This window comes from Odontomachus brunneus, unplaced genomic scaffold, assembly GCF_010583005.1.
Source record: "Odontomachus brunneus isolate Ranch 3 - 2012 unplaced genomic scaffold, Obru_v1 Obru_scaffold_204, whole genome shotgun sequence".
Classification (NCBI taxonomy): Eukaryota; Metazoa; Arthropoda; class Insecta; order Hymenoptera; family Formicidae; genus Odontomachus; species Odontomachus brunneus.
In genome coordinates, this window is record NW_022639654.1 from 546,583 (window position 1) to 556,936 (window position 10,354).

The following is a 10,354-nucleotide window of genomic DNA, read 5'->3' on the forward strand; positions in this document are numbered from 1 at the left end:
TGTATATATATATATATATATCTATATATTTATTTATTTATTTATTTATTTATTTATTTAAATTAAATTTATTAAATTTTAGTTGTATAATATTTAATTTGTATGTTTGTACTATTGTACTGTATTTTTACTAATAAGGTGTATTTGTTTGATATATTTATTCATTGTTATTTTGTTATTTTAACAGAAGCACTAGAAATACCTAATGTTACCTTGGTACCTGGAACAAAAACAGACATGACGGAATTAGGAATACAAATACATAATGGGCCTAGCAATCCAAAGAATGCAACATATGAAGAAAGATTGCGAACTTTTGTAGGATGGCCTACAGATCATAACCAAACACCAGAGATGTTATCTACTGCTGGATTTTATTATACTGGTTAACATTATATATTTATTTAATTTTTAAATAGTTCTTCGTGTCAAAGCAATGTTTAATAAAATGTGTTTACTTTAATTAACTCTTACTGTATATTTGTCAGGATTTCAAGATCAAGTCAGGTGTTTCCATTGTGATGGAGGATTACGAAATTGGGAACCAGAAGACGATGTGTGGTCCGAACATGCACGATGGTTTCCAACATGTACATTTGTAAATCTTGTGCGTGGACAAGAATTTGTTAAACACTGTGTGGTTAATAGACCACCTTTAGATCCTAAGGTAACTATCATGTTGCTTCTATTTCTTTTTTATTATTTTACTAATTTATTAATAAACGAATAACAAGGAAATATATAATTGTACACTCATCTAGATAGATTATTTGCTACTTTTGGTGTGAGTTCCAGAATATCATAGATATATCAGAATATCATAGATATATATTAATGTATTTATTGAGCAAGCTTTTCGGTAATGATTCGATAATGATAATTTTGAACTTTGCTGAACTTCCAACTTCATTGTGTTTAAACTATTTTGCAACCGACTATATATTGCATACTATATGGTATATAATGTATTTATTTATTTTTGTCTTTTCATTGTATTTTTATTTTTGTGTATTTATTTATTTGTGTGTATATAGATATTAGGTGAAACACCAGATGAGTATAGCAAAGATGTCACAAAAATACGATATGAAGATGGTGAAAATGTCACCGAAGTACGATACGAAAATGGTGAAGATGTTACAGGAGTTCTGGCTACTTCTTTGCCCACAGTTCCGCAATCTGATTTACATTTGATAACGGATTCAGTAATTGCAACGCTTTTAGATACTGCTCCAGCTCTGGCAAGTAGAACTATTTAACTAATCATATACAAAACGAACCATTGGTTTATTTAACCAAGATTTATTTAAAATACTAAAAGATATTTTATTGTTATTTCTATTATTCTTCCTCTCTCTCTCTTCCTTCTTCCTCCTTCCCTCTCTCTCTCTCCCCTCCCTCCCTCTTTCTTTCTCTCTCTCTCTCTCTCTCTCTCTCTCTCTCTCTCTCTCTCTCTCTCCAGCAAATGGCTTATATTATTTTATTTGATATGACTTTTTTTTACATCAATTTGATATAAGTTGTATATCAATTTTTTATATGAATTTGTGTACCTTTGAATATAGAGTGCACTTGAAATTGGATTATCTATAGATAGAGTAAAGAAAACTCTAAAAAGGAGAATGGAGGAATGTGGTATAACCTACACAAATACCGAAGAACTTATACAAGATGTTCTACATGATCAAGCTATGGAAGATTATAATAATAGGTATACACAGATTATGATATATATGTTTGTCTTACATGCTTATATCATTGAGACAATGTCACTAAAAAGATTTACTTTTCGGTAGTGACGCTTCTAGTTCATCATTCTCGGAATCGATAACGATAGTGAATCGAGTTGCGCAAGCAACGAATAATGCCACAAGTACATCTAATAATGTTGAAAAACATGATGAATGTTCTGAAATAAACGATTTGAATTATACAAATAAAGACTATGAAGGTAAAGAACAGGAAACTGGCGCATTAAAAAAAGAAGTCTTTGTAGGTAAAGAGCAAAAAGTTGATGCACTCAATAAAGAGGACGAACTCGAGGGAAAGAAGACAGATACTAAAACCGATGACATTAGTACGTGATACATATATAAGAAATAATGTTATAAGATTCATTATATACGATTTCCGTTCCGCGAATTTATGAAGTTCTTAAAGGATAGCAATCTGACTTTGAGAGACTGACAGCTGTACCATTTGGTACAATAATAATGCTTCTCTCTGTGGTCACCGTGCACTCGGGATCGCGTCAAAGATGTCGCTTCCGAACAGCATCTTTGAGCGTTTTCTTGGAAGAGGAGAGTATCGTGAGCGTGGAGCGTCACGTAGCTCAGTGGTTTAGAGCAGTTGCGCGGCAAGCGAAAGACCCGGATTCGAGTCCGGGCTTAGCAAACCGCGTTTTTTATATTTTTTTCTCTCTGGAATGAAAAGATACGCAGGTCCCGAACGCACGACGTCCCGCCGCCTAGTATGCCGTCCTCCTATAAACACAGGATGTTTGGCAATAGTTGTTTATAAAATAGTAGAAGAATTTTATGTTTAATTTGACTTAATCTATATGTATATGAACGGTTTTTTATTTGTCGTTAGAAACACGTTGTGTATATTGTTTTTCACATTGTCTTTATCTTATTATCTTATCTTTGTCTTATTATCCATTCAATAACGAGACTCTTTAAATGAAATTTTATCTGGATAAATACTTCAATTGGATTAACTGATAACACGTTTTAAATTTTTTGTTCCGAAGGATATTTGGAGCTATTATATGTGTGGATATGTTTGACATTACACACATACAACACACACACACACGCGCGCGCACACACGCACGCACACGCACACACACACAATTTAAACTTAAGAAAGAAATTACGTATCTCACATTGTATTAGACATTTATATTGTGTTAAATATTTAATTATTCTTTTATATTTATATTTAATTAAATTTATATTTATATTTAAATATAAATATTAAATTAATATTTATATTTAATTATTCTTTCAGCACTACAAGAGGAGAACAGAAGATTGAAGGAAGCTCGTTTGTGTAAAATCTGTATGGATAATGATGTAGCTATAGCATTTTTACCTTGCGGACATTTAGCAACGTGTATCTTTTGTGCGCCGTCTCTTACATTTTGTCCGATGTGTAGAATAATGATACGTGCTAGTGTTCGTACGTTTTTGTCTTAAATCAAATTTTAATGTATATGTTATTGTATATATTATATTTTCCAAATATCTTCAAATTTTACTTAACAGTTTACTTAACAATAACAGTTTACTTAACAATTTTACTTAACAATAACAGTTAAATTGGTACTACGTCAAAAGATCCTTTATTGGATATACTTTGATTGTATCAAATACAGGACAATAATTCTGATTTGTTCTTTATTAATTCTTTAAAATATATTTATTTTAATACAATAATTCTGATTTGTTCTTTATTAATTCTTTAAAATATATTTATTTTAATACAATAATTCTGATTTGTTCTTTATTAATTCTTTAAAATATATTTATTTTAATACCATAACTGCCGAATTTTAAAATTGATTTCAATTTCTCTAAAACTTAACTAAAAATTGAATAATATGCAATAAGTAAAGTCAATTTTTAACGCATATATTTTTTATTTAGTTTTGGTGGTGTTGTATTGTCTTATATCTAATTGATTATATTTAGTTACATTTTATGTATAAATTAACGATATACTTTAATGATAGTACTGCTTACGGTTACGGTAGTTAGGCTTACGCCTAATCGCTATGATATGCAACATGTTAAAAAAAAGTTGGTGTTTATTTTGTTAACAGCATAGCTTGTTAAAAATACATATCGTAAATAATAATAAATATATGTATATTTGTCGTTCATTTGAATTTGAATAATTTATACTTGTGTATATTTAACTTGCACATACATATACACACATGTATACAGGGTGTCCCACCATTATCTCGTGTCCCGCATTATCTCTTAAGGACGGATTCCTGAGGTAATTTGAAGAAAAAAATCCTAATGCAAAAATGTCGAGGCTATAATACTTTTCAAATTTTAAATTATTAAATTTGACCAATTATACTAGTAAAGTACGCGCGCTCAGGTACGGTACAACACACAGTGGTACAGGTGCATACACATGTCGTTCCTTTTCCAAATATTATCCTACTTTATAGATAAAAAATTAATATTATCGACATATGCGTATTATGTGTATTAATTTAATTTACCTTAATAGTTTATAAGAAATATAATTACCGATCAGAAAGAAGCAACTTCTTTATCATAAGTGAGAATATGAAATTAGTTGTAAATATCTGGAAGAAACGTCAAATGTGTGACAGCTTATTGATTCTCATAAATGTATTGTGTGATATTTTATTTATAACATTTTGATGAAATTATTGTTATTTGCGACATGTTTATTTAAATGATAGAAAAGGCAGATTATTATTATAGTGCGTGTACAGAATAATGAGACAAATTAATTGGCTTAAAAAAAGCACAAAAAATTTTTTTATATTTATTATGTAAAAAGTCTCATTATAGTCTCATTATTGTCTCATTATTCTATGCAAAAAAGCATTAAGGCAAGATAGTCGAAAGATGAATATTTTACGAGATATTTTGTATTCTATGTCAAAGTGCTGGAAATTTCAAATGTTATTACTCGAAAAGTTCTTAACAAAAAATATTTTATTATAGTGCTTTGGAAAGCTCTCGAGGTAAGCTATAAGAATATATAATAATATATGGGGTGTTCCATTAAAAAAATTGAAGATGACCTTTATATGACCTTGAAATGACTATTCAAGGTCAAAACAATTACACCTTTTTATAGATCCCTTCGAACCAAACAACTTTTATCTGAAATAGTTTTCTTTAAAATGGTTTGTTTTCGAGATATTCGACCGTTTCCAGACTTTTCTAACACCCTATATATATATATAAAATGTATGTATGTATGTATATACACGGGCTGCCCAGACTCTTCTCTGAAATTTTTGTGAGAACGTAGAATTAGAACGGATTGAGGTAAACATAAAAGTCCCATACCGTTTTGTGATATTCGTAATAAATCTCGAGATATTAGTTAAGAAAGATTAGTGAATGATCACGCGTGATATGGTAGATGAGCTGTAGTGGCATCGTCTGCCGTTGTACTTATACATTAGATCAACTGAATAAAAAAGTTCTTTATCATTTTGCAAGTGACCACATAATTTTTAGATATTAATTAAAGAAGATTTATGTATTATCGCGCACAATCATGTAACAATTTTCTTTCATTAATTCATTACTATAAAATTTATATGATAATTTGCAAAATGATAAAGAGCTTTTTTGTTTAATTTGATCTAAAACACGAGTGTTTTGATTTAATTTGATCTAAAACACAAGTACACAACAACACTCGCCATTACAGCTATCATATTGCGCATGATCATACATTAATCTACTTTAATTAATATCTTGACTATTATTGGTATAGGAGAAAATGGTATAGGACTTTTATGTTTACCTCAATCTGTTCTACGTTCTCAAAGTTGCGGAAGAGAGTCTGGGACACTGTATACTCTTACGAAAAAAACACCTAATTTTTGGTGTAAAAATACCCTCGAAAGAATCCTCGAATGTTTAGTGTAAATTCGGATCGTCAATTGACGGTCAACATCAAAATGAGGGTTAACCTTAAACAAAAACCTCAAATAAATGTAAACCCTAAACGGAAAAATATATCTTGCAGAAACGATTGTAACTAGTCAGCTTATGTTGATTTTAAATGAAATTTAGTTCTTTTATTTGATTTCTCACTATTTTCACACCTGAAAATTTACTGCTGTGCTATTTCTTTAACTGATACTAAGTGCTTTTTATTCTCCCCATATGCAGCCGAAGTAATTATTATAATTTTCTTATAATATTATTTAATACAATCATAAAATAAACTATTTGTACTTGAAATATTTCATAATAATAAGAGAGAAGTCAGAAATATATACATAAAATATTTATGTAAAATATGTTTACCTAGGTATTGAGATTAAAAAACATTACAATTAAAAATCATTTGAAGAAATATTTTTAAAACGTTAAAACTAATGGGATAAGTTCCCTTTTTTCATAAAAAAAAATAGAAGTTTTTTTAACGTTTTTTCGCGTTTGGAAAAATGTTTTGATTTTTAATGTTTAATAAACGTTTTAACATTTAGAAAATATTTTTTGAATGTTAAATGTTAAATGTTAACATTTAGAAAAACGTTTTTTAAATGTTAAATGTTTATTAAATATTAAAAAACAAAACAATCTTCCAAACGTTAAAAAACGTTATTTTAATGAAAAAAAGAGAATTTGACCCATTATTAGCGTTTTAAAAATGTTTTTCAAATTAAAAACAATTTTTTTTTTAATATTATTTGTTCATCGGGTAACAGAAATAATTAGTAAATAAGTAAAATATATTATATTCGCAATATTTTTTAAATATTGCTGTAATATTGCTAAAGTAATATTTCAAATTAATGTTACTACAATGTCTCTGCAACATTGCATTGCAATATGCAATGTTGGAACGTTGTAGCAATATTGCTGCAAGCTGCTGTGCTGTATGGGATAGTAACACCGAAAATTATAGTCTGAATGAAAGTCAGGCTATATATATTATTTCAATATATTTTTAAAAAACATTTTTTTAGTTACTCATTAATACGTTATTTCATCAATTATGTAAAACAAGTATGTTATTATCTTCCCAGATAGCAGAAAATTAAAAAAGAATTCAGTCGTATGTCACCAATTTTGAATTCATTTTTAGATGCAAAAAGAATTCTTTTCACTGAACTGAACTTTGAAGAATTCCTTTTGCATCTAAAAATGAACTCAGAATTGTGACACACGACTGAATTATTTTTGAATTCTTTTTGAATTATTTTTGAATTCTTTTTGAATTCTTTTTGAGTTCTCTATCTAGGTTAACATTTGCGCACAGCATATACAATTCATATGTACTAAATTTAACTAACATACATTTTTTTAGTTTATTCATTACAAATGATTTTCATTTAAGTTGGTTATTATCCGATCTTACCCAGATAGCACAAGATCTCCTGAAGATGTCCTGAGGACGAAGAAATGTTCTCAGGACTTCCTCAGGATGTACTCTAGATGTCTCCTGGACATCTATACTGTTAGGGTATGTTTGAAGAGAAAATATAGAGATGACTGTTGCTCGTGCGAATAAAATTCTGGGATTTATTTAGATTTATTTATTTTAATTATTTACCGTTCGAGATTAGCATCAAAATTTGTCGGCACCGAAACATTGGAAAGTCTAATTTGAAAGATTGAATGTTAACACTTAAAATTGGGAGTGAGTATTAAAGCTTGGGGATTGACACTGAATCGTTTGAGGTTTACTCTGAAAGTTTCAGGTTCAATACTACTCATTGAGGGCCAACACCGAAATTTGGAGGTTGACACCGAATCATTTGGGATCTATCCTGAAAGTTTCACTTTCAACACTACTCATTGAGAGTCAACACCAAAATTTGGGAGTTAACATCAAATCACTTGGGATCTACCCTGAAAATTTGAGGGTCTACCCCCAAATTTTCAGGGTTAATACCCAACTAGGTTTGTGGTCAACCTTCAAATTTGATGGTCAACTCACAAATTTGAGGATTAACCTTTAAAATTTGTGGGTTTTTTTCGTAAGGGTATAATAGCCGCAGTAACTGACAATATCACATAAAGTCTACTTCAATCATCCAAATTGATATATATTTTTTTTAATAGAATTAGGTTTAAAATGTTCATCGTTTCTGACATGTATCTTACATTTATCTTACATTTATTTATGTAATTTATGATAAATTATATTTTTGTACTAAATTCCTGGGAAAATTTATTATAAGATATTATATAGACGCATGTGAAATATTGAGAGATATATAAATTTATTTCATAAAAAAGGAAAGGAAGAACTCCGACAATTAATCAAAATTAATGATAGAAAAAAGGCTATTAAGAGTTCAAGCACAGTCGTTGTAGTGCTAAGTAACCAAAATTATAACCGAAATGATTTTCATCAAATTACAAAGACAAGGCCTTAACTCACAAAAGGACACCGAATATTTGGGCAACAGCTATTGCGGTCTATTGTGACGAATCTTTTTGTCTCTTTCTCTTGCGCGTTTGCTTATTTCGACGTTTGTAAGTGACTTATGCTTAGTCTCGTTGAAATTATTGTCGACAATATCGCATCTGACTTGTGGTTGGGCCCCCTAAACTCTGTCCTAGGTAATTTATTATTGGTTATTTAATTTTATTTATTTTTACTGTTTTTACACATTCTCTATATGTTTTTGTTAGACAGTACGGTCGCTGCACCTTATTACGTGCTTCTACGATTAAACGCCTTGTTATGGACATTAACGCTTTTGTCGACTTTAATTTTAAAATTAATATCGTTTTTTTCTTCATTTACATCAAGTCTTGGTTTTCGTTGTTTGAAAGAATTTTATGTTCTGTACAATTTTTGAGATTTTTTATAAATGTATCACTGAGGAGGGTTCATGGATGAGCCGAAATGTTTGATAATTTATATATTCTTTGTAAAATAAATTTCATTATTTCCTAACATAAGGAAAGCATTGTTACCAATTTTGGTTACTTAGCACTATAACGACTGTGTTTGAACTCCTAATAGCCTTTTTTCTATCATTAATTTTTATAAATTTATTATTAACCGATTCAGTTTATTATCTAATGGAGAAGGATATAAATTCTATAGTATAATATATATTTCGTCTATATATTAAAAATATAAGTTAGAGAGATAGTTATATTTTTAAAACATAAATACAGAAAATCTATATATATTTTGTTTTTATAGTTATAAGTAGAAGTATATATAATTTTAGATTAATGTAATTTCATAATAAGCTTCCTAATCGATGTTTCTTAAATAAATAGACCCGAGATGTATTTTTGCGGCCTAGTTTAAGTCAACAGTATGAATATTAGATTAAAGTTGAAAGAGTGGAACCAAGCGTCGATAGACATTTAGCCTGAATTTCTGTATCTCAATAATGTCTAATATTTTTGTATATTATGAAAATTTACGGCGAGCAGTTTTCAACTATGTAATTCTCTCATATGCAGAGGACCAATTAGTGGTCCAATATTGATTTCAAAAGTACCAAAACCGACAGATGTCTCGTCGCCCAGCTGCTCTGGCAGACACACAGCACAGTCTGCTGCCCTCGCCAATTTGAAACTGTACACATCTATTCACAGATAACAATTCAGAACTTTTAACTTCGTGACTCGTGCACAGTCGAGTTCATTTAAAGTTCAAATCAAAATGATGTGGCGTCACCATCTGTTAGTTTTGGTACTTTTAGAGCTATTTTTGGATCACTAATCGGTCTTCTGAATATGAGAGAGTTACAAAATTGGAATCAACTCGTCGTAAGCTTTATTAATTTCCAAAAATATTAGACATTTTTAAGGTACGAAAAATCAGGCTAAATTTGGTCGTTCTTTTTGGATTATTGTTTATATTAAGGTGACTAATACGTCTTCGCACATCTTTGTGTTGTCTGCAAAATATGTTAATATAATCTTGCACAACCTAATTGTAAGGAATTTCATTAAAGAGACATTTCTTTTAAAGTGATAACATTGTACATTACGTTATATTCTATTTATTTCTTAGTTAATTTATTACATAGTTCTATATATGTATATTTAATTTTTTACTTATTCTAATATAATTTTTTTAATTATCAAAGTTTATTTTGCAATGTAGCTTTTGCACAGTTTCTAATATTACATATATACAGGGTATCCTGCCGCTACTGCATTATCTCTTAAGAGCGGATTCTTGAGGTAATTTGAATAAGAAAATCCTAATGCAAAAATGGCGAGGCTATAATACTTTTCAAAGTATAAACGATTAAAGTTGACCATTTATACTGGCTAAAGTACGCACGTTCAGGTACGGTACAACACACAATGATACAAGTGCATGCACATAAGTGAGGATTTGCATAAAATATGAAATTAGTTGTAAATCTCTAAAAGAAACGTCAAATGTATGACAGCTTATTGATTCTGAGCCCGCGAACTTTAGCCAATATAATTGGTCAACTTTAATCGTTTATAATTTGAAAAATATTATAGCCTCGACATTTTTGCATTAGGATTTTTTTCTTCAAATTACCTCAGAAATATGTCCTTAAAAGATAATGCGGTAGTGGCGGGACACCCTATATATATATATATATATATATATATATATATATATATATATATACAGGGTGTCCCGCATAAGGCAT

At 29.4% G+C, this 10,354-nt stretch overlaps 1 protein-coding gene across 2 annotated transcripts in view; it reads left to right on the forward strand.

Annotated features, from left to right (window-relative positions):
* LOC116852169 (baculoviral IAP repeat-containing protein 7) overlaps positions 1 to 3,884 on the forward strand; it is a 23,330-nt gene extending 19,446 nt beyond the window's left edge. The window contains exons 3-8 of one of the 2 annotated variants that reach the window (XM_032832248.1): positions 188 to 385; positions 489 to 667; positions 1,035 to 1,241; positions 1,566 to 1,711; positions 1,797 to 1,951; positions 3,013 to 3,884. In XM_032832248.1, the coding sequence (XP_032688139.1) occupies positions 188 to 385; positions 489 to 667; positions 1,035 to 1,241; positions 1,566 to 1,711; positions 1,797 to 1,951; positions 3,013 to 3,200 (1,073 nt within the window). In that variant the 3' untranslated portion in view covers positions 3,201 to 3,884. Of the gene's footprint in view, positions 1 to 187; positions 386 to 488; positions 668 to 1,034; positions 1,242 to 1,565; positions 1,712 to 1,796; positions 2,078 to 3,012 lie in introns of both variants that reach the window. The other variant, XM_032832246.1, reaches the window with a different exon arrangement.
* The last annotated feature ends 6,470 nt before the right edge of the window (positions 3,885 to 10,354 follow it).